Genomic DNA, 25,530 nt, shown 5'->3' on the forward strand with positions numbered 1-25,530 from the left:
GTGTTCCCTTCAAGTAGAATTTTCCACGGTAATCAGAAATGTTAAAATTAAAAACAGATTGACTTAGTTGAAAAAATATATTAAAGTGTAAAAATCTAGGCAGTTTGATAAAAGTCGAATTTTACGATAAGATATTTTCAAAATCCTTTTTGATTACTTTTCTGCAATAAACACATTTAGCCAATTTAAAAATGAACGAACTGACATCACCTCCTGTTTGTACGCTGACATGTTTTAAACATATATATAGTGCAAGTAAGTCACTCATCTATCAGCTAAACACTAACTTATATTGAAACGAAAGTAAACTTCATCTGATTAGGAAACCCATTCCTGACGCTTGACAAACTATTGATTGCTATGCCGGCTACATGATATTGAAAATGAGTTACTCCAAGTTATTGAAGCAAGGATCACGGATGAAATATTGTTGTCTTGTTAAAATCTAAGCAAGACATAGTTATCTACGCATATCGCTGTTCGAGTTGTCTACAAACCATAGTGAATGTCAGAACCGCTCTGTGGAATCCATTTGTTAAAAGAAAGATGCTTGGACACGTGGGTTCTCTCCGGGTACTCCGGCTTCTTCGCACACCAATGACCTCCTCGCGATAACACCCGTGCCAACGAGAGATATTAAAATAATTTGTAGAACTTGCTTATCAATCGTTGTCAAATAAATAAAGTTCAGTTTAAATAAAAGAAAGAAAGATGTAATTTGAGTTTAATTCAGCTATTTAAACCACTTGCTTGTGTTATTTCATGCCATAAACAATTTAATAAAAAATATTGATATAAGACAGGGTTAAAAAAGGTGCACCCATTTAAACAACATCGCCACTATCTGCACATTGCGGAAACCAGTATCCGATATACCACAGAAGCTCCACATGTTATAACTTCCTCATTTTTAAGTTTTTTCACAAAGATGTTTTTTCGGTGGCTATGTCTTGGATGGTTGGCGTTTACTGGTGCATATGGTAAGTCTGGAAGGTTGTATTATTTAGTTTCCAATAAGTTAAAGCGAGGTTATTGTTTAGTAGAATTGTTAAATGTTAATGAGTGTTTATTTCTGTGTGTGCTAAATGAGGCTATACATATCGTTGTTGCGCGCCTGAATTCGGTTTAACGAGTTACTTCCTGGTTATAAAATGTGTCTTAGCACAGATAATACAGATACATTCATAACTTTACTTGGTCATCCCCGATGTACATACTGAATTTGTAAATTAGTTTATAAATTTCTTATTATTTAATAATCTGCACTGGCGTCGGAAGCAAATTGAAAGTGTGTGTGTGGGGGGGGGGGGGGGGAGAGGTAGACTGATCCCAAGAAATATTGAGAAAAAAACCCTAATTCCTAAAATCATGGAAATCGTAATCCGTGGGGCGGGGGGGGGGGGGGGGTCATCCTTTACTTCCAAAACAAAAAATCTTTCCGGCCATAATATTCCCCCCCCAAATCATGAACATCCTAACCTTGGGGGGGGGGTATACCTATAGTTCTAAAATCCAATATTTCAAAATAACGAAATTCCTAATCCGTGGGGGAGAGGGGGAGGGGGGGGACTAGTATGCCTTTGACTCCAACTTCTCAAATTTTCAACAATCTTTCAAATGTACATTACGAAACAATTATGTGACATGAAAAAAAGTTGGGGGGGGGGGGGGGGCTGAACCCTCTTTTTTGCTATGTGCCTAATGGTTAGGTCTAAGTTAGCAAAAAAACTGTGGGAGGGGGGATAAGTCCCCCTAGCCCCCCCCCCCCCCCCCCCCCCGCCGGTTCCGACGCCTATGATGTGGTGATAGTTCTTTTTATGTTATTGTTTTTCAAACAATAAAATGTATCTAGTTATATTATTATTATATTAGCTATATTACAATAAAATGTATAAAAAAACTAAATCTAACCTTAAAAGAGTTTCACTAATTAAATAGTTAATTCCCAAAAACAGTTTTTTCTCTGTAATTATTATAAATACGCTATTTTGATAAAATATTTCCTTTACATAGAATTGTTTTTGTATACAACTTTAGGTTTTTCTTAAAATATAAACAATGAACTAAATATTTTGAAGCTCTCTGATTAATAATACCGATTAAAAAAACAACATAATGCCATTACAAATTGCATATATATTATACTTAAGGAACATCGCTATTGTGTTAGAGATATATGTTTATGCATGTTAAATATCTAACAAACACAAAAGGTTCTTTCATGATTCATGCGGATATGAATTGACGTAAGGCAGCATTACCGGACTGTGCTAATTTTTGGGAGTTGATTTTAATCAACTCTCCTATGCAGTTACTCTGACAAACCGAAAGTGAAACAGTGTTTGGACCAAAGCACAAATCATCGCCGCTGACAAGAATTAGTTCTTAAGAATAATTCGAAATAATGTATGTTAAAGCATTTTTTTTTCAAGTAAACATATTTATAAATACCTTGAATATAGTCAGATTTTAAATGGTACGAACAATATAGATATTTTTTGTAGTTTGATGTATTCTTACGCCAGAGCTCAATATAGTCTCGTTCAATTCGACGCTCGGCTGTCTCCGTAATCTCCTACAAGCAGAGAGTCTCTTTTGATTGTCGGGGATTAACGGCGACAGCCGAGAGTTTGGTTGAACGAGACGAGAGCTCAATATTGCTTGGATCCATAAATTTTCCAGAAATATTTCTATCACTGATACATAGTTTGATTGAATTTATTCTATCTTTAAATATTACTCAACATGATTCATATGGGGTTTTATCAACATACGTGTGTCGAAAAAGTCCGAAAATTCATATTATGAAAATGTGCGTAATTTATTAAATACAGATTAGAAACTACCTGTACTTGTCATGCAAAATAACATATCATTGATTTTAAAATAAATAAACATCGATAAAATCAACTCCCGTCAGTTCTTCGGTTCTTTGATTTCTACAGTGATTGAAAGCTTCAAAGCACACATGAATAATCAGAAATGCATTTTATTTTTGATACTAACATCTTTTTCAACAAAGTACATGTAATAAATTAATTGTATATAGTTAGTATTAATAAATGAATTATTGTTATAAGTACCTCAGATAAAATGACATGACTATTATTTTATGCATGATGATTTGAAACTGACGTAATATCGTGCTTTCCATGATTTTCTGACGTTACTGAATATTTTGATCGAATGGTTTAGAATTGGGTTGTGTAGAGAACTTTGTCAGATTATACGAATTGCACTTGGATTTCTTAAGAAATAATAGAGAAAAGACGGTACATGTTAATTTTTTTTTTTAATATTCTTATGAATATGATTGACTAAATCAAAAGGGTTTTTACTTAAAATAACTCACTTCAAAATGATGTTAGGACAAGGACCTGTTATTCCCTTTGAAACTGGATTCAATAAATTCTTAAAACTTTCAAATCCTATCATGTTATAATGTTTCAGACACGTGTATGTGGTTGTAATCTTCACTCTATAAACAATAAAAACCGCATCCAGCCCTTCACACCCAATCACACACAACCAATCTTTGATTTGAAACCCCTCCCCCGTTATTATTTTCAGGTTTTAATTCAGATCATCAGTATGAAATGTTTGTGTTGTTACATATCACAAGGAAAGTAAACAAAAATGTGATTTAAGGATAAATCTTGCGAAAACTTGTAAAGGCATCTTGAGGAAAATTATATCCAATAAATTGTAAAGGCCCTGCATAAACTATCTTTTTCTTCTCCCAGATTGTCACAATTATGTTTTTAGCCTATTGCTATCTGTTTTCGTCCGTTGTGCGTTAACAATTTTACATTTTAAACTCTTTCTTAAAAACTACAAGGCTAATTGTTACCGTTTTCGGTTGAGACATCTCTATGGTAAGATATATCTTAATTGTTAATTTCATGGCTCTACCACCCCTAAGGCGCCTAAGGTGGGGACAAATATGCAAAAAAATGCAAAATGTTCAAAAATCTTCTTCTCTACTCCCACACATGTGAGGAAAAAACTGGTAGCATGGTTTTAATGTTCATGAAGCCCTTTACCAAATTTGTAAAATTCATGGCCCCTGGGTCAGGGGTTCTGCCTCTAGGGTGGGGCAAATATGGCCATATAGTAAAAATGTATTAAATCGTAAAAAATCTTCCTCTTTACTCCCAACCATGTGGGCAAAAAACTAAATTTATGCTTACGATGTTCACTAACTCCTCTATCTAAATTGCAAAATCTATTGCCCCTGGATCAGGGTTTCATGATATGGCGGGGGGGGGGGGGGGGGGTTGTGGCAATATACTGTTAATGCATATAATGTTTTAAATAATTTTTCTATATTCTCAACCATCTGAATGAGAAACTGACTTTATAATTATGTTTACCAGAAAGTCCTCTACTGAAATTTTAGTTTTCATATCTCCTGGAGTATGGGTTTTGACTCTAGGGCAGGGCCAAAATGGATGTATAGGTGTTAATGCATATAATGTTTAAAATTATCTTCTTTACTCCAACACACCTGAAAGAAAAACTGAATTCATGATTTTGTAGACCAGATTTTTAAGTTTTTCGCCAATATTATAGGTTTCATAGTTCTTCTACAACGATGCCAGACATGGAGGTGGTCGTCATTACAAATTTATAATTTTTCTACTTCAGAATGAAACCTAATTAAATGCATACATGTATTTGAGGCTCCTCGACAAGTTTGTGTATGGATATATATGCTTTTCAGGTGACCGGTAAGGCCTAATGGCCTCTTGTTTTCTTCTTGCCATGTCTTGGATTGTTGGCTTTTTTAAGTGGTTATAATAAGCCAGTATAACAATTTTATTTCAAAAGCTAGAATATACAACTAGATCGTTTTTTGTAAAGTTAACTAATTATTCTGATCCATGTTTGTTTTCTTTAATTATTTTAATGACACTTATACTTCCAAATATACACTAGTGCCTGACGTCAACATTTACTTCCTGATCGTACAACTAACGGAATAGTTACCATTATAAATTGATCTCGTATATTTCGTGATTTTCGATGTAAATATTGAAGTTTTCCTTTACCTTGCTGAGAAACTTCATATTAGATTCACTTTTTTTTCATTTTAACGCAGAGAAGTCAAGAGACTTATATTTTTAAGAAATCTAACATTTGTATTTATGCTTATTGTTGTTAAGACTTTATTTTTAAACCAGGAATATTATTTTTTTTAATCAAGTCTGGTTTTTGTCACTAGGTGGTATTTGTTTAAAAGCTATAAAAGAAAAAGAAATTTTGATGGATATGTACATAATTTAAAGTGACTTCTAACTGAAACATGTATATTGTGTGCATATATTCAATTGGTCTTGATCAGATTGAAAATTGTCTATCAAAATGCATGCAATTGTAAATGTACTTAGTAATACATAACTGGTTATTTAAAAATCAGGTTACATAGCACGAATAGTATTGGTATACACATTGACTTATCTCTTATTTTCTTTTGACTTCTTTATTTTAAATTTTAGACTAGTTCTCTTTCTAACAGAATGATTATAATTAACTACCGTTGGGAAAAAAAACCTGACAACTATGAATAAGCTCTTAAAAGTGTGTTGCTCTTTATCGTTTGTGTTACTGTATTATCTGAAATATGTGTAAGCTTCCGCCCTTCTGTTTATAAGCAATTCATAATGCTTGTTATAAAACGTGTATCAATTATTAAGTATTTTCCGGTAAAGTCAAGTTTTATCACTGAAAGCGAGAGATTTCATAGTCATCATCAAGAGAGCACAAACTGGTTTTTATGTTTTGTCATGTACTTGCTAAAATAGTCGTTAATACGATAATGATATTAAAAAAAATTACAGATAATCAAATTAATTATTAAAGTTTCATGATTTAAAAGTTTTTTCATTTACCTACTTGTCCATGTATTGTCAATGGACGTGACTAAAATTTGTCGAGTTCTATTCTCTGACTTATTTTGCACTTCACCATTAACATGTGGGTTGATTTTCCGCAAATGCTATGTAAGAAATAAATTACAAATTTTTTAGGCTTATTTTCATGTTTACTTAATGAACGAAAGTTTTTGTGCCAAATACGAAAGCCGAGAAGGATCATTCGAGATTCGAGATTCAAAATACGAGATTCGAAATACGAGATTCGAGATTCGAAATTCGAGATTCAATATCTAAATTAACCAATCAAATTATGGATCTGAAACCTGTATCCTAGCAACATCAAACTGTTTTAAATAAAGATCATTCGTACATGCTCTTTCCTACAAATAAATGTCTTAATAGCTCTTATATAGTGGTTATAACATGGTTAAATTAACATTGATGAATTAAACCCACACAGTATAAACAATTAAATTAGAAATAACACTGTTGGCTTTGCGAATCTAAGTGGTTTTGTTTGCCCTGTATGTATTTCCCCCCGAACAATTTTAACCCGAAGTGTATTCGCCCCAACTGTGTCAAAATCGGCTCGCGAAGAAAGATCTGTTTAATCTAAATGTTTTAGCTATGAAACGAAACTCAATGAAATAATCGACATGTCAAAATATAAGTTATGATAAAGTTTTAAACCATAGAAGATATAATGATTTACAACCTCAAAGACAAAAATCCAGATAAGAATAGTGAATTGTAGGGTATGGCAATGCCATTGTCGATATATGAAAGAGAGAGAGAGAGAGAAGGAGAGAGACAGACAGACAGACAGACACAGAGAGAGTTTTGTAGTGTCAAATTCCGTTTTGATTTAGAATTTGAAATTGATTTGATTTGTTACAAGCATATATAGACAATAATTAAGCCTCTAAAAGGAGAAAAGAGAGGAGGTAGCTAGGATAGGGCAGACCAACAAGCAAGCTTTAATTTTAACGGTGTTAGCGCACCTGTGATTTACATTGACTCTCTCTCTCTCTCTCTCTCTCTCTCTCTCTCTCTCTCTCTCTCTCTCATCACCTAGCATTTCCTTTTCCGTGAGGGGGTTTGGGGTATTTGTGATGTCTTACATTAGCTAGCAAAAATGATAAAAAAAACATGAAATTTTCTTTAAATTGTGTGCGGATGTTGTACTCCAATAATCTGTTTTCAGTATATACATTTCAAGAGGGGGGGGGGGGGGGCTATAAAGTCCTAATTAATTTGCCAATTATTCTGTCCCCACTTTGTTTTCTCTTCGTTTTCCAGGTTTTTTTTATTTGGCTCGGCAAATTAATATAAAACTTTTTGTGTAGCTCCATAACGATCCACTGTAGATAAATTATGAGTAGTTTTACTTTTGATAAACAGGTACATAACCGTACTTGATTTTTAATTTGACTCTTATAATCGGATTTAATATTCCAATAAATATAGGGTAGGAAAGAGTAGACGGGACTTTTTTGCGCATATCCTACTGTACCATTCATTCAACACAGGTATTAGCACTCATCGAGTTCGACTTGCTTTCCTTTTTCATCCACTGGATTTAAAGCTTTTAGTTTTTTAAAATATTTTGAATTTATGGCCTAATTATATATAAATAAGAGCTGCGCTGGTGCATCTATTTACCCAAATGGACCAAAATATAACCAAATGAATCTAAAAAAAATGACAAAATTACTTTTAAACGTACGACTCTTTTTCAATTCTAATCGGGCATGTCCTTTAGAAAAATCTTGAACCACACACATTTTAGCAAATAAAACAATTATTTCATTTTTTTATGGGGAGGGAGGTGGTGCCGGTAAAGGACATGTATTGCTTGTGGCAGTTGTGCTATACTCTCATTTGTTATAATAGGTAATACTACATATTGATATAAAATGAAAGTTTCAAATTACACTGTACATAGCTTCTATCATGCATTTTGACCCGTGCGATAGTTTAAAACAATTTCAAAGCATTTAATGTAATTCAACCGATCATTTTTGAAATTTAATTTTCTGGATCCCCGCCTAATACGTCCGCCTTCTTGTATATAAGAATTACATGTACGTTGACCATATGTACACATTAACTTAATCGGCTATGTTATGGGACGATAACATTTTTTATCAATGTTTTTGCAGGATATGTAACAAATAACAGTCTATTTGTTGGGTTTTGCACTGATTATTTGAGATAATTTGCCGCCATCTTTTATGCATTCCACACACCACTCACAGTTTCTTTATTTGGTGTTCTGTGTGTATGGCGACAAATTGGTAAATTTGCACCACTCACCCCTTGTAGCTTCATCCTGATTACATTTGATCTGGCTAAGTGTAATGTAGTAGTATATTAAATACACACATCTTTGTTTGCAGTGCTTATTTACATCTTTAGAGATTTACTTACAAAAAAAGTAAACATTTGTATGACTCATATGTTATTATTGTCAATTTTGGTGCGGGGGGGGGGGGGGGGTAGGAAACTACAGAGAAACTTAACTTGGCTGTGAAACATATGCTTTTAATCTTTCTTATTGATATATCAATGAGTGATTTATAACAAAATACATGTACAACAATTAATTTTGAAATATTCATGCACAATCAAATATTTAAAAAGTTTTACTGTTCTCTGCACAAGAAATCAGCAATGTGAACAAATTGGCACCCTATCATCCCTACCTTTAATTGTAGAGAGTAGGTATCCTTCTATTTGAAAACAACTCCAAAAGTAAGACTCATAATAAGTTGTTTACTGAGGAAAAGGAAAAAAATTGTATTATTAATAATTCCGTATAATGTGATAATATCTAAATGATTTGTTTATAATCATAGTACTAGTGTATCACTGTATGCATACATAAAAACGATAAGTAATGCTTATATTTATTAGTGAAACGGGACAGGTTATTTATATTTAGATACATGTACTAATCTTCATGCGGGGATCTAGAAAGGAGGGTGTCAGGGGATCTGGACCCCCTCCTCGGGAAAATTGGAGCTTATTAAATTTACATAGTAAAATTTTTTAAAATTGGCCTAGGACCCCCTACAGAAAAAATTAGCTACGCTTATGAAGTTCTCTACCATAACCGCATTTTTACACAAAAGGGGTGAATAAATGTATTTATTAATGTTACTTAAACACGTGGTAGTGTTTGTTTATTCTTTACATCTATTGGTTGTTATTATTGTCACCTAGTCAGGTGACAATATTGATATTCATAGCACGGGCTATGAATGACCGTGAAAGTTATTGTGTACTAGTCACCCCTGCGAATGTTATTGTCATTTAAATTTTAGACCACGTGGTTTTATTTGACCCTTTTAGTTTCGCAGTAAAAATTGTGCCTCGTGTTTATAGTCTAGTTCATAGAATCTAGGTACTACAGTGGTCAATTATTAAATCTAGAGGTTTATTGATTTGAAACTTTATCTTCATTAATTGGTGGATAAAATGTATTCTAGAAATAAATGTAAAAATACAAAAAATAGTTTTTGTCTGCTGTTGCAACAATTAACATGCTAAGTAGAGATCCCCCTGGGGATTAGTTTTTGATCCGCGCCTGACCTAGTAATAGCATCAATAGTGAAACAGACAATACTATTTTATGCAGAATGTTCATTGAAAATGACTCGATATACTAAGTTTTTATGCAAAACAGACATCCATTATTTTTTTTAAAACATGGTATTGCACACCACAAGCATCAAACATGGATATGATTTTATTAAGCCACGCAATGTTTATATTTTCAACCACTCAACACGTGGTTGAACACGAACGATAACTCTGTTCTGAATATTATCGTTTAATATAAAAACCGCTAAATGGTGAAATAAGACAAACATATTAAGAGAGTTTCATGTTTTAACAAAAACCAAAGTAGGATACGATATGAAAAACGACCAGTACTTACGTATTTTGAGAATATTATCCGAGCACTTATACTTCCGCTCGAAATTTCACAGGAACTGAACAAACCTCGGTGAAGTCTCGTGAACTTTCATTCGAGCTTCTCTGGATTTGTTACATACTTTGCAACGATAAAGAAAACATTCCGAACACATTCGCAGGGGTGCTTGTAAAGCCATTCGAAGGCTCTTTTTCGTGCAGTCATTTAAGTCCCACCCACCCGCTCTTTGCTTCATATTGTATAATATATAGATGTATCCACTGTCTAAAATTTGCAATTTTATTTTGTAGATGTAGAAGATTTGGTTTAGAAAGAAAGAAATTTTTGTTATATTGAAATTAATTAAAACTGCACTTTCAGAGCGCTTCACATCCTACTCACGAGTTTGTGTTTATTTCATAAATATTTTATGTTCGTTTGAGTGAAACGAATAAGAACATAAACCCGGGTTTTAAACTATTACTGGTGGTGAAATACCCCAGTGTTCAAACGCATCAGGTGGAAATGCACCAGGGCAAACAAAATCACTTAGATCCGCGAAGCACACTGCATTATTACTAGTCTACTTAGATATTCTGTGTAAAAGTAAATACACATAATTATTTAGTAAGGTAGGGAGAAGTGAACATAGCATTTATTAAGAGCTATAAAGACATTCATTTGTAGGAAAGAGCATGTACGAATGATCTTTATTTAGAACAGTTTGATGTCGCTAGGATACAGGTTTCAGATCCATGATTTGATTGGTTAATTTAGATATTGAATCTCGAATTTCGAATCTCGAATCTCGTATTTCGAATCTCGTATTTCGAATCTCGAATCTCGAATGATCCTTCTCGGCTTTCGTAGCCAAACGCGTTACTTCAGACAAATTGGTTAATGCTGTATAAGTTTTTCTTGAAAGCGTAATTCTTGTGTTTTTTTTAATGAGGCTAAGTCCAGTTTGAGTGTTCATCGCTTTGCACAGCTTTTTTTTGCAGTAGTATGTGGAAAGTTCTTTCTTTTGGTTTTGCAGGTTTTTTTAAATCCAAGTAGCAATATCCGCAATGTTTAATAGGTTTTATATATTTGAAACAAAAAAGGCAGACATTCAAAAAGAAATCAAAAAACTGTGAAATATTGCGGCATTTTCTACAATTCTCAAAGAGTTCGATAATCTGATTGATAATTTTAGAAATTATCGGAATGGTAAATATCATATATATATATATATATATATATATATATATATATATATATATATATATATATATATATATATATATATATATATATATATATATATATATAACACATGCTAATTTATATGGATTAGAATCAGATTTGTTGAACAGAGTGAGACATTCATACCCTGTAATGACTTTTTCGTATTGATAAAGATGTATTATCATTTTTTATTGTTTTTAAAGCGCAACAAATGTTCATAAAGTTAAAGTTGGTTTACTTTAGAATACAATTTAAACTAGAGTACATGACGTTTACTCGATCATTTTTTATATAATTTGGTGCCTCTGCAGCGACTAAAGCTTAAAGACGTTGATAACCAGCAGTTGATATGAATGGTCAAGCAATTAAAATTCTAAACATTGATTTCGCAATCAAATAAATTGGTAGAAATGAAATAATTATTTACACTATTCCATTGGCAGAAAATATGGCTCTTAACAGACAAACATACCAGCTTAACCCATATAGAGATGAGGACACATTCGACGCCAGTAATGCTGTTGACGGCCTAAAATCAGATTTAGGGGGCTTAAACGGCCAATGTGTCCTGTCAGCTAATACACAACGTATAGCCACCTGGTGGGTGAATCTAACTAGTGTAATGAGCATCCATCACATTACCATATATTACAGAACGGACAATGTAAATTGGGGTAAGTTATTATTATAACCATTATCATTATCGTTGTTTTTATTCTGTTTTTCATACTTATTATTATTATTAATTGTAATAATTGTTGTTATTTTTTTCATTATTATTATTATAATCATAATTATGCTGATTTATTGGTGTGACCGTTTATACGATTGCAGCCGAAATTACAAAAATTCAAACCATTGTCAATCTCAAACAGCACCTTTTACATAATATTACATTACCTCTCTGAAAACCTATTATGACCTTGAAAACATTAGCTTCCCCAATCTATAAAACAGAATAATTGTTATAACTATAATAAAAAAAACTCCATTTTAAGATGCAAATATTATCACTTTTGAAATTGTGCTTTTGGCAGATGACGAGATAATGGATTCGCATAAAATACATAGGGGCAATTGATAGCATCAAATTATTTTGTTTTATATATTTATTTTCTTATTTTTTTTAATGAAATTGAACAATAAACATTATATGATAAAGTTGGATAAAATCACGATAGAACAGTTTACACACACAATACATTATGATTGATACTTCATAATTACATCGAGTATTACATGTTTACTAACTGTATCAGAAAATGGAATGTTTGCAAGCAAGCAAATATTTATCTTTACAATAAATGTAATTTTCTCAATGAAAACGAAATAAAAAAAATCAAATATATAGATGTCTGTCGTTTTAAACGTAACTTTGATTTATTATCATATAGATTCAAACAATGGCTACACAGCAAGATTTTTAGGATTTTCCGTGTACGTCTCCAATACAACAGACAGACTACAGGGAACACTGTGTTACAAGGACGACAACTTTACACGGGACACCATACCTGCTGTCTTCAACACCACCTGTCCTGTACATGGACAGTACGTCATCTACTACAACGAGAGACTAACAGGAGTTACCTACCCTACAGGCTACTCTGATTATGCCCACAATGAACTCTGTGAAGTAGAAGTTTATGGTACAGTGTATTTGCACTCTCTTTGATATTTTACAGTAAAGAAAAAATATATAATATTCTTTTAGTAAAAAATACTTTTAAATGTATTTTTATGATGTTAAATACTAAATTTTGAATTTAATCAATTTGTTTTTTTTAATTTTAATTAAGAGAAACAAAACGAAAATAAACACCGTTGTTTCTTTGTGTGTTATATTGATGTAACCTTTTTCAGATTCAGGTATTCTGATATTTTTAATTAATAATGATAAAGTATATGTTATTAGATTAGTTTTAAATTTTATTCCTAATTGCTAATAGAAGATTAAGGATCGTGAGATTTATAAAAGGTCGCAGAATAATCATTATAAAACGTTGAGCAATAAATATATACTTTATTTCATAAATATTTATATTGATATACCTATTACGATTTTATTATTGAAATCAGATAGAATTTTGATATTTTTTTCTTACAATTTGTCAAGGTTGCAACACAACTGGATATTATGGATCAAACTGTTCTATTCCCTGCCCAGACGTCAACTGTCAGTACTGTCACATAGAAACGGGCACCTGTCAGGGTTGTAAACCTGGCTACCAGGGTCACCAGTGTGAATTAGGTAGCTTGGTTTTTGCAATTACTTTTTTTTTTAATATTAATAGTACTGTTTGATGCAAGTTGTGCCTTTAAATTTTTGCTTTGATATTTTAAGACTAGCATGAAATTAATCTTTACATGCGAGTATTTGTTGGGTTTTTTTTTACGTTACTGGTATTATTTTTACTGTTATTTGTATAGATACCTGCAATGATATATGAATAATAAAATGCTCTCTTTGGTGATTCATTCGGGATATAAAGTTTGCGACATTGCAGAAAAATATTCTTAACCCGCGTTAGCAGGTTATGTATTTTTTTTCTGCAATCATCGAAACCTTCATAACCCGCATGAATCATAAACTGAATCATAAACTGATTAAGAAATGTGCAACACGTGTTGACGACTAACGTTCGCGACCAAGCCTTATCCAGGCCTGTATTGTTATAAAAATTATAGACAAAGTATTGGTTCGCGGCGAGAAAAATTCGCGACGACAAATCTCTTGCTAACCTCGCAAAAATTTCTTGCACGCAAATAAAAGTTGGTTTACAGTATTTATACTTTTCATTACATCACGTTCTCAATCACATATATCAAAAATAGTGGGTTTTTAGCTCACCTGAACCGAAGGTTCAAGTGAGCTTTTCTGATCACCTGTTGTCCGTCGTCCGTCCGTCCGTCCGTCCGTCCGTCTGTCTGTCTGTCCGTCCGTCTGTAAACTTTTCACATTTTCAACTTCTTCTCAAAAACCACTGGGCCAAATTTAACCAAATTTGATAGAAAGCATCCTTATGGAAAGGGGATTATAAATTGTTAAAATAAAGGGCACAGCCCTTTTTAAAAGGGAGATAATTGCGAAACAGTGAGTATAGGGTGCATGTCTTTAAAAATCTTCTTCTCAAGAACCACTGCACCAGAAATGCCAATATTTACACAAAATCTTGTATATATAGTGAAGATTATAAATTGTAAAAATCGTGACCCTCGGACCAAAACTGGGGCCCCAGGCGGGGTTCAAAGTTTAACATAGAAATACATAGGAAAATGTTTAAAAAATCTTCTTCTCAAGAACCACTGCACCAGAAATGCCAATATTTACACAAAAGCTTGTATATATAGTGAAGATTCTAAATTGTAAAAATCGTGACCCTCGGACCAAAACTGGGGCCCCAGGCGGGGTTCAAAGTTTAACATAGAAATACATATATAGGAAAATGTTTAAAAAATCTTCTCAAGAACCACTGCACCAGAAATGCCAATATTTACACAAAAGCTTGTATATATAGTGAAGATTCTAAATTGTAAAAATCGTGACCCTCGGACCAAAACTGGGGCCCCAGGCGGGGTTCAAAGTTTAACATATATAGAAATACATAGGAAAATGTTTAAAAAATCTTCTTCTCAAGAACCACTGCACCAGAAATGCCAATATTTACACAAAAGCTTGTATACATAGTGAAGATTCTAAATTGTAAAAATCGTGACCCTCGGACCAAAACTGGGGCCCCAGGCGGGGTTCAAAGTTTAACATAGAAATACATAGGAAAATGTTTAAAAAATCTTCTTCTCAAGAACCACTGCACCAGGAATGCCAATATTTACACAAAAGCTTGTATACAAAGTGAAGATTCTAAATTGTAAAAATCGTGACCCTCGGACCAAAACTGGGGCCCCAGGCGGGGTTCAAAGTTTAACATAGAAATACATAGGAAAATATTTAAAAAATCTTCTTCTCAAGAACCACTGCACCAGAAATGCCAATATTTACACAAAAGCTTGTATATATAGTGAAGATTCTAAATTGTAAAAATCGTGACCCTCGGACCAAAACTGGGGCCCCAGGCGGGGTTCAAAGTTTAACATAGAAATACATAGGAAAATGTTTAAAAAATCTTCTTCTCAAGAACCACTGCACCAGAAATGCCAATATTTACACAAAAGCTTGTATGTATAATGAAGATTCTAAATTGTAAAAATCGTGACCCTCGGACCAAAACTGGGGCCCCAGGCGGGGATCAAAATTTAACATAGAACTACATATGAAAAATGTTTAAAAATTTTCTTCTCAAGAACCACTTCACCAAAAATCCCAATACATACACAAAAGGTTGTATATATAGTGAAGATTGTAAAAATCGTGACCCCCGAACAAAAGTGGGGCCCCAGGAGGGGTTTAGATTTTAACATATATAGGAAAATGTTTTAAAATCTTCTCAAGAACCATCGTGCAACTGTTTGGGATATTACTATGCATACATGTACATCCTTAAATAATGTAGATTCAAAAAATTGTAACTCCCGGACAATTGATGGGCACCAAGAGGGGTTCAAAATTTAAACATTTTAAAAAACAAAGGAAAAGTTTAAAAATTTTCTTCTCAAGAACTACAATGTTTTAGTTAGTGGAATATCTATGCATGCATCCTTCGCTTATGTAGATTCCTAATTCGTAAAATCGTGACCCCCGGACCAATAATGGGGCCCCAAGATGGGGTCAAAGTTTATTATAGAAATATAAAGGTAACAGGTTAAAAAATCTTCTTCTCGAGAACTACAATGCTTCAATTTGTGAGATTACTATCATGCATACAACCTTGGATAATGAAGGTTCGACAGTTTTAAAATAATGACCCCTGGACCCAAGATGGGTTTAAAGTTAAATGTAGAAGTACCGGTATATATGGAAAATGTTTAAAAATCTTCTTTTTGAGAACTACAATGCATCAATTTGTCAGATAATTAGTAAGCACCCTCAAATAGTGTAGATTCGAAATTATAAAAGCCGTGACCTCAATCTAATACTGGGGCCCCAAGAGGTGTTCAAAGTTTAGCATAGAAATATAGAGGGAAAATGTTGAAAAATCTTTTTCTAGGGAACTATAATGCTTCAGCTTGTGAGATAACTATGCAAGCATCCTTAAATAATGTAGATTCCAAATAATTAAAACTTTAGCACTGGACTAATACTGTGGCCCCAAAAGGGGTTCAAAGTTTAACATAGAAAGATATATTGAAAATGTTTTTAAAAAGTTCTTCTCGAGAACTATAATGCTACAGTTTGTGAGATTACTATGCAAGGATCCTCAAATTGTGTAAACTCTAATGTAGTGGAACCAAGAGTTATCTTTCTTAATGTTCTGTACAGTCTGAGAGTTATTCCTCTTGAAGTGGAACTCTTCTACGTTCAGTTTTTCAGGTTGTGTACGTGCGGTCCCACCGCAGTGCTACACATTTTCATTCCTATGTTACTATTTATGTTGTTCAAGCCAACCATAAACCTCGGACCATTACTGGGTCCCCAGAAAGGGGTTCAATGTTTAAAATAGAAAAAGCATATGCTACGAAATGTAATGTTACAAGGAACTGCTGTTCATGTGAGCGATGTGGCCCATGGGCCTCTTGTTTTTTTACGGATTTGTGAGGTTTTACATAACTTATACATGTAAATAAATCTGTAAATGAGCCTCTTAAATTTTATTGTACGTTATCAATATTTTTTCAACACTAGCATAACATATAACCTTCTATCAAGTGGGCATTCTAAACATGCGAGTTGTTCGCTGAAAACACCTGGCCTTATTTTTTCAACAAAGAGTTAAAAAACAATATTCATGACCTACCGCCTTTGCAGATATCACTTATAGTTAACAAAAGCAAAGATAAAACTCCAGCGGCATTTCTTAATGCAATTCACATAACTAAATCCAAAGCCTTTAAACGAGATAAATTTAACAGGAGACAATTTGCTCAAAACTGTAAGCACTTTTTACTCATCCCAAGTTTCACAATATCTTGGTTTTACTGGGTTAAGAGTAAATACACTTTTAAAAACCAAATAACCAAAGTGTTCGTACTTCAGAATGTTGAATTCCATAGAACGACAATGCTGATCTTTCTGTATTCATTGCACGTAAACAAGACCATTTTCATAAAGCTCTCCAGAAAATTTACTTCCTTTTTCACAGATTGCTGAAATGAACTAATTTATCTTTTACTACAGAAATGTAACCATGATAAATGTACTTTGAATTTTTGTTTTGTTGAACATGCCCAAAAAGCAAAATTTTGAATGTTTGTTTTGAAAGACAAACTGTCTTCAAACTGTCTCCTGAGATTCAGAATGCTTCACGTTTCAACTGATCTCAAATGGCGTCGGTAGCCGAGTGGTTAAGGTGCTGGACTCATGACAGAAAGGTTGTGGGTTCGAATCCTGGCCGCGGCAGGTCGACGTTGTGTCCTTGGGAAAGGCACTTTACATGAATTTCCACCCAAGTGTTAAAAGGGTACTTGGCTATAGACAGTGAAAGCTATTGTCAGAATGTGAGTGTCTGAGCGCCTTAATGGCTGCTGCACTGAGAAGGTCTGGAATGCTAAAAGGTCTGCTGGGGTAATAATTGTAAAAGCGCTTTGAGAAATGCATCAGCAATTTAAAAGCGCTATATAAAAATTGCATTTATTATAATGAATGCGGAATGCATGGTATTTTCTGTTTGTGCTGAAGAATCATATATAATAACCATTAAGTAATATTCTGTACGGTCTTCTCTTATCTTCTGAACACATCTCTATTGATCAAAGAAAATGGTGGTAATATCTATTTAAATTTATTTCACCAAGGCATACTGAATACACCAGTGCAAATTGCATCGGGATCAGGTTTCGATCATACCAGTAAAACATAGGTAGAAATTAAATCTAATCTTATTATTAATATTTAATTTTTTACTAATAAAATCAGAAAATATGGCATATTATATAGTTTAAAGATGTTAATTTGTACAAAATTTTAATCTAAAGTCAAGCGGATTAATTCATTTCGCACGCGCGTCGTTTTGTGACGTAGGCAAGGTATGATACACAATCTATATATGAATTTGTTTAGCCAATCAAATGAGGCGTCAGAATCAAAATTAGATTATTACAGTATATATTTTCTTATACCAGAGCCCCATTACTCATTGTATATCACATACATAATTACCCGGACGAAACTTTAACTGATTTAATGTCATGTGTATGTTTGTGAGTTGATGTTAGTTATCATGTTAATACTAGATGTATTTTTTGTGTATGTTCAGTTTTTTACCCATTGTCATTGGCTTTTATCAAAAACATCCCTGAATAACGTTCCTCGGGCATTGGTTTATCTTACTCAGTTTGCGTCAGTGCAATAGTTCAACTCACTTACACACGCTTGCAAAGTTCTAACATTTTCTCTCTGACAACGTTGTTCTTTCCGAATATTAACAGGAATTTTCAATGTGTTATCCATACCAGTCACACCTGTAATAACTTTTGACGACAATGACCTTTCATGTCTACATCTATTACTTACAATAACACTACTTTCAGCTTCTGGAATTGATTTTATAATGTTCCTACTAGACTTTCTACACGTGATCTTACGACACTTATCTTTTCTCGACCTTTAACCTTTTTTACCATTGCATTTGCCATTTTTGCACGGAAAATATTGATCGTTTTTGGCATTGTTGAAAACTCTTTCTTATATCATTAAAACGTTGGTGTATTGCCATTACTACAAGCATATAAATTCAAATTAAAATTATCAACTTGGATGAAAATATATTATCACTACATCGAAGCGACAAAACTTATTTAAGAGTAAAGGACCACGTCCATCCGCTGATTTTGACAAAACACACTGATATTGCCGTTCGCAATACACATCTCATATTATATCGAAAATGGTACAGTGTACGACGCATCAGAATTTCAAATTTTTCGCGGATTTGGATTTGATACAACACGCTTTGACAATGCGATGACTTGAACGTAAAGTAACAAGTCACTTCTAACGTTTACAGATTCTTTTTGAAGGAAAAAATGTCTATATTTTTCAATATTGTATGATTTTTAAAGGTTTTAAATCAATGTCCGATTTTAAAATATTTTTTAATCCAATTATAATACAGTATGCATGAACAGAACATACGGAGATGGGTGCAAATATGGTTGCGGATATTGCTCAAATTCCACACAGTGTCACCATATCACTGGGAAATGTTTGGATGGGTGTGAACCAGGATATCAGTCTGATCTGTGTAACCAAAGTAAGTGAGATAAATAGCAGTATTGTAACACACCTTTTATCTTACTGTCAGGTAATAACTTTTTACACAAAATTACATGAAATGCTACTTTTACTGATACTTTTCTATATAATGCTAATAATATACAATGTTATCTAAGCGTGCCAATCTAAAACATATGGAGTTGACTGTAATGAAACCTGTGGCCAATGTCGTGATGGTAACCAGTGTTTCCACATCAATGGGACATGCTTGACTGGATGCGATGCTGGTTATCAAGGGGATTTGTGTAAAACATGTAAGTTTGATAAGATAGATAGATAGATAGATAGATAGATAGATAGATAGATAGATAGATAGATAGATAGATAGATAGATAAATAGATAGATAGACAGATAGACAGATAGATAGATAGATAGATAGATAGATAGATAGATAGATAGATAGATAGATAGATAGATAACGATTGTTGAACATCACAATCTTCAAAATATATGCTTGTGGTGAAAATTTTAACAGTGTTTTTTCTTCATACTGTTCTAACCGGCTGTCAATATACAGAGGAAATACTTAATCAGTAAATATCATTCAACCAAATAAATATTCCAGTAACTTTCTATTCATTAACAAATACATGTATCTATACTGTTTAATTATATCAGTGGACATAAACTGGTTCATTAATTTCAGTATGCCCTCATGGATTTTATGGAGAAGACTGTGCAGATCAATGTAATGACAAATGTTCAGGATGTAACAATGTAGATGGTCGGTGTGACAGGGGATGTTATCCAGGATGGAAGGGAGACTACTGTCAACAACGTAATAGTTTCAAACATCATACTTTAATCAGTGTTGTGGTCGTTATTGTTCTTAACTCACACATTTAAAAGTACTTTTTGTCATCTTAGTAGTGAACTGTTTCAGTTTTGCGAATAATAAATATATATTTATAGCATGTGATGGTAAATTGTATGGAGAAAATTGCACAATGCCTTGTGGACAATGCATTGACGCAGAGCAGTGTCATCACACCAACGGGACCTGTTTTAATGGTTGCGACGAAGGTTACCAGGGCGATAAGTGCATTGAAGGTTTGCTTGAAGCTTTTTGAAAATTTTATATAACCTTACCTTGTTATTAACAGATCGAATTTTCTAAGTTATGCTATATCTTTTTTTAATAGAATGCGCAGATGGTACATTTGGCTACAATTGTGAAGAAACATGTGGGACGAACTGCTACAGCTGCAACAAAACAACAGGTGTATGTGACTTCGGGTGTAAACCGGGATGGAGGGGGCAATACTGTGAAATGGGTATTCTTTGTTTCATGTTTCATTTTGTTTGTTATTCAACAATGATAAGTAAGATTTGTACTTAGACTAAAGTACTTGTACAAAAGTGTTTTGTATTACATTTTGTGAAATTTCTTTCTTTTTCATTTTTACCTAGAATGCATAGCGGGGTACTTTGGAGAGAACTGCAGTAGCACTTGTGGACATTGTTTGAACAGCAATAACAACTCTACGTGTCACCCTGTCAATGGATCCTGTAGTGAGGGATGTGAACCAGGGTATAGGGAGCCAACCTGTACAAAACGTATGTGAAAGCATCGCTATTGTCGAAGAAAAAAGATTATTTAATGTTATTGCAATGCTTGAACCGAATTACTATTAAAATATTAAATAAACCTGTGTGTGAAAAGATGATCATACAATGACGAATCTTGAGTACGACACAAACAACTTTTTTAATGTCATATGTCATTGCTACGCTAAAACAGTAGTGTTTATTAAAACAACGAGTTCAATACAACATTGATTCTCTTTAAATAGAATGTGAAAAAGGAACGTATGGAATGAAATGTTCCAAGACATGTGGCCATTGCTCCGCTGGAACCATTTGTTCTCCTCTTAACGGAACCTGTTTAACTGGGTGTAGTTCAGGGTATCTTGGCGATCTGTGCGATAAAGGTAATCATTGTCCCACTATATGGATACTGACACCCGTCTCTGTTTGTCCAGACAAGGGCATTTACAGAGAAGTATGGTCTGTACAAAACCATACAAACTGTCGTTGTTACAATCAACTGAAGTGAATTACAGATTAAAGATAACTTTTGTGTATTCATTTACCTTGTCTTTAAGCCTGCGAATATGGTACGTTTGGGGAGAACTGTCGTGAAAAATGCAACAACACATGTGTAGGGTGTAACAATGTAAATGGTCTGTGTGAGACAGGGTGTACAAGTGGATGGACTGGAGATTACTGTCAAAACGGTATTTTTTTTTTTTTTAAAAAGGCTAGATGGTCATCAAATTACCTATATGATATGCCTAAATTAATTGAAGGTGGTTTTTATTTTGAACCATATCTTATCATTTAGCAAGGAAATGTTCCCTATATTTAGGACTTACAATTTTATCACTTTTACTCTACCTTAACACAAAAAATCTCCTTCTAACTAAGATAAATATGGTATTAAAATGACCACAATCAGCCAGGCCTTTCAACTTTTTTCTTTAAATATTTTTTTAACATGATGTCTTTCACAGTAATTTGTTAACAAGGTGTACGTACGGTAAATTAAGAAAAATATAAATGTTATATATTACATTGACAGCAATAAAAGTCGGACCAACAACAGAAGATGTTCCAGTATCTCTCGTAATTGGACCTATTATTGTTGTCCTTGTCATCGGCATATCAATACTTGTAATATTCATGGTTTTAAAAAGAAGAAGGTACATTATTTTTTTTTTGTTCTATTTTTTTCCTTAAAAATATCACGATTTTAGAAACATTTTTAACCACAGTTAAAAAAGTACATGCATATTTATAAAAAATGAGTCTACAAAGAAGTACAATTATATTTTGGTTTTTTTTTACCATTAATTTGATATATTAATTTGTAAACAAAAAATAGACTCATTATTAATTAAACTTTCTTTGCATGAAATAGTAAGTAGTCATTATATCTTTGTATCTGTGAATCCACAGAACCCAGAAAACCAGTCGGGATAAGAGCGTCATTGATCCAAGAGGTATGGTATTTAGTGTGTGCTTTTAGTTTATTTCTGTATAGACTTGTATATGCCTATATATTCAACTGATAGATATTCATATTTATATATACAGAGGGTGATAAACCTGAGTTTGAAAACATAGAGATGACAATTGGAACAAACCGGGGAAATAACAAAAGTCAACCTGGAGTTTTAAAGGCTGAGACGAATACCAACGAGAAAATGGAAAACATTCAAGATGCCGGTGCTGATATCTATGCTAATGAAGATACAATTAAAGACATCCGGTTGGATGAACTAGAGTCGGTCATAGCAGATAAACAACAGAATGACAATGAAGGGTTTAAATTGGAATACCGAGTATGGAATTTAGTTAACAATAATTGTTTCGTGCTATATCACTCCCCTTTTAAACACATGTGCTGATTTTATTGAATATAAGTGATGTTATACCATAAAATATACCCGCAGAAAATAACTCGATAAAAGACAAGAACCTAAAGCATAACAAAAACCAAAAAGCACAAAGAAAGAAACGTAACATTAAAACAGTTTTAAAGTAGTTTTTGTTATTTATACATGAATAAACAAATATTTATAAATAAGAATGACTATTTTAATTAATATGAATGTACTGCTATGGTTATTAGTACAGCTAGTAATCATCGCTATGGTTATTAGTACAGCTAGTAATTATCGCTATGGTTATTAGTACAGCTAGTAATCATCGCTATGGTTATCAAACAGAATTAATCAGTGTTACGCTGGTTTATTATAAAAAATTTCTGGACATAAAGTATAGACCGTTGGGTATTTATAAGGTGCCTAATGTGCAAAGTTGTTTCACTCTGTTTTGTTTTCAACAGGCCCTTCCCTCAGGAGAAACGCGCCAATGTGATGTTGGAAAGAAACCAGAGAACAAAACGAGGAATAGATTCAAGACGACATTTCCATGTAAATATCAATGTATCACTGATGTGGTGCTACAACATATATTTTATTGAATGATAGAGGTCTCTTCTTAGCTCAAATATAATACGTTAAACCGTATTGTCTAATAATATTATATAAACAACGTATACATGTAAATAAAAGGGGGGAAACATCAAATGAATAAAGAAAATTGAAAAAATGTTATGTTTGGCATATGTATTATAAAATAAAAGTTTTGTGTTTCTTTCGATTTAAGTAATTATTTTTTAGAAATGATGGAAAAATTTAAAATAAGTACTTTGGTATTTACTTTCATTCTCTTGCTGATAGTTACATCGACGTATCATTTATATAACTGTAAAAGAGTGATAAATGTTAATAAGATAGAGTTTAATCTGCATTTAATGTATGTACCATCATACATTCACTTTTATTTATTTTTTTTTAAACTTCAATACATAAGTCTAGCATTTAAAATTATCACCACATTTGTTTTTTAAGGATTAAACTCCCGATTCATTTCAGTAGGGTTTAAATGTGTAAATAGCGTATATACAAAAGACATTTTCTTAAAGAGCAAAAAAATCACTTTCTTTTATTTATGTTTATTTTAACCATACCTCCTTACATACCTCTAGCATTCAAATTTGTTGCCACCTTGGTTTTGAAGGATTAAACACCTGATTTTTTTCAAAGGGATCTTAAAGATGTATATGGCGTATACAAAGATATTTTCTAAAAGAGCAAAAAAGAAAAAAAAAGAAAAAGTTAATTATGAACTATATAATATTACACGAGTATCAGGGGTTATAATAAGTTCTTGCATTTTCTTTTTAGACGACCACTCTCGCGTCATATTGACCATGCAACACGAGGGAGCATCGGACTACATAAATGCTAACTATATAGACGTAAGATTTTAAGAAAGGCGTACGGTTTGTTGACTACTTTTAAGTTTGAATTATTTTACCAAATCAATCAATCGCAATATTGACATTCAACTCAGTTTAAAATGCAGGTTTCTCACTGACGATATACATTTTAGTTTATAGCTATCAACATGTAATGGTTTAGAAAATTCAACCAGTATATTTTTATTATTATATCATCAAATTTTGTTATTATGAATTTAGTTGTATCTAAGAGATACTAAGACGTTCACGTGATTTTCAGTAGAATGTTTAAATTTCAGTCTTGATACGACAATTTCTCATTACAATGACTTACATAAGGTTTTTAATTGTACAACTTTACTATTTTCTTTAGGGACCAGACCGACCGAAACAATACATTGCAGCTCAAGGTGTATTTATTATACTTTTATTTGTCAAATTTGTATAATTTAGATATAAATTTGAGCTCTTTTATTGTGTGTGGTGGGGAGGGGTGTTTAATCATTAAATGCCGATGTCTAAACCTTTTCAACAACAAAAATATGGCTTGGTAAAGAAACTAAATTTGAATATAAGCAAACTTTACAAGGATCTCATTAAATGTGTTCACATTTTTTTGTAAATAAAATAATGTTAAACAAATGAAATAAATGAACGAAAAACAAAATAAAAAATAAATATTATTTACGTATTTAGTGTTGATATGCTCATTTAAACCAATTTTTCTAAAAACAGGGCCGAAGAAGAATACTGTCGTTGATTTTTGGAGAATGATCTGGCAGGAAGAGGTCACGTCTGTCATTATGCTGACCAACCTAAAGGAAGGTGACAAGGTAATTATCACTGTAGAAATGAGGTGATTTCTATTATCATTTTTTAAGGGTATATTTGTACAAATACGCACGCACTTGACGGTTTATGGGGCCATAATCCAAACAATCGGTCAGTTTTTCTTTTGGATGCCTTGTAAGTAGATAAACAATTTTAGCAGATTGATTAAAATGAAGGATTTTTTCGTTCTCATTGTAAGGATGATGTGTATTCAAAGATTGAAAAGCCAATCTGTAATGTACTTTTAAAAGTAGTTATTCACGCATGGAGGTAAATAACACTAGCTATACGTTAAAATGAACACCGCGTATAGTTCATCCGCGCCTATGTTATAAAATGCAAAATTTTTAGATTGGTAAATAATTCAATCGCAGATTTTTTACTCACGTGTAATGTATGAGATTGACTATAGAAAATCGTAACACCGGCGTAAATAACCACTTCTGCAGTAAACATCAATGAAAAACCATCACATTTAAGATGTAATCACTGCTTAATGTGGAATTTCACACGGCGGGATGTAAATTTATAAATTAG

The 25,530-nt window shown here is 32.8% G+C and overlaps 1 protein-coding gene across 1 annotated transcript in view; it reads left to right on the forward strand.

Moving 5' to 3' along the window:
- Positions 1-857: 857 nt before the first annotated feature.
- LOC105322916 (receptor-type tyrosine-protein phosphatase alpha) overlaps positions 858-25,530 on the forward strand; it is a 38,825-nt gene continuing 14,152 nt past the window's right edge. Inside the window, exons 1-19 of the mRNA XM_066085211.1 lie at positions 858-980; positions 11,466-11,696; positions 12,417-12,671; positions 13,139-13,273; positions 19,191-19,328; positions 19,468-19,605; positions 19,999-20,130; positions 20,265-20,402; positions 20,495-20,626; positions 20,763-20,909; positions 21,146-21,283; positions 21,458-21,589; positions 21,934-22,054; positions 22,311-22,354; positions 22,449-22,696; positions 23,203-23,290; positions 24,107-24,180; positions 24,536-24,572; positions 24,898-24,995. Of these exons, the coding sequence (XP_065941283.1) occupies positions 929-980; positions 11,466-11,696; positions 12,417-12,671; positions 13,139-13,273; positions 19,191-19,328; positions 19,468-19,605; positions 19,999-20,130; positions 20,265-20,402; positions 20,495-20,626; positions 20,763-20,909; positions 21,146-21,283; positions 21,458-21,589; positions 21,934-22,054; positions 22,311-22,354; positions 22,449-22,696; positions 23,203-23,290; positions 24,107-24,180; positions 24,536-24,572; positions 24,898-24,995 (2,478 nt within the window). The 5' untranslated portion in view covers positions 858-928. The remainder of the gene's footprint in view (positions 981-11,465; positions 11,697-12,416; positions 12,672-13,138; positions 13,274-19,190; positions 19,329-19,467; positions 19,606-19,998; positions 20,131-20,264; positions 20,403-20,494; positions 20,627-20,762; positions 20,910-21,145; positions 21,284-21,457; positions 21,590-21,933; positions 22,055-22,310; positions 22,355-22,448; positions 22,697-23,202; positions 23,291-24,106; positions 24,181-24,535; positions 24,573-24,897; positions 24,996-25,530) is intronic.

This window comes from Magallana gigas, chromosome 1 (genome assembly GCF_963853765.1).
Source record: "Magallana gigas chromosome 1, xbMagGiga1.1, whole genome shotgun sequence".
In the NCBI taxonomy this organism is placed as follows: domain Eukaryota; kingdom Metazoa; phylum Mollusca; class Bivalvia; order Ostreida; family Ostreidae; genus Magallana; species Magallana gigas.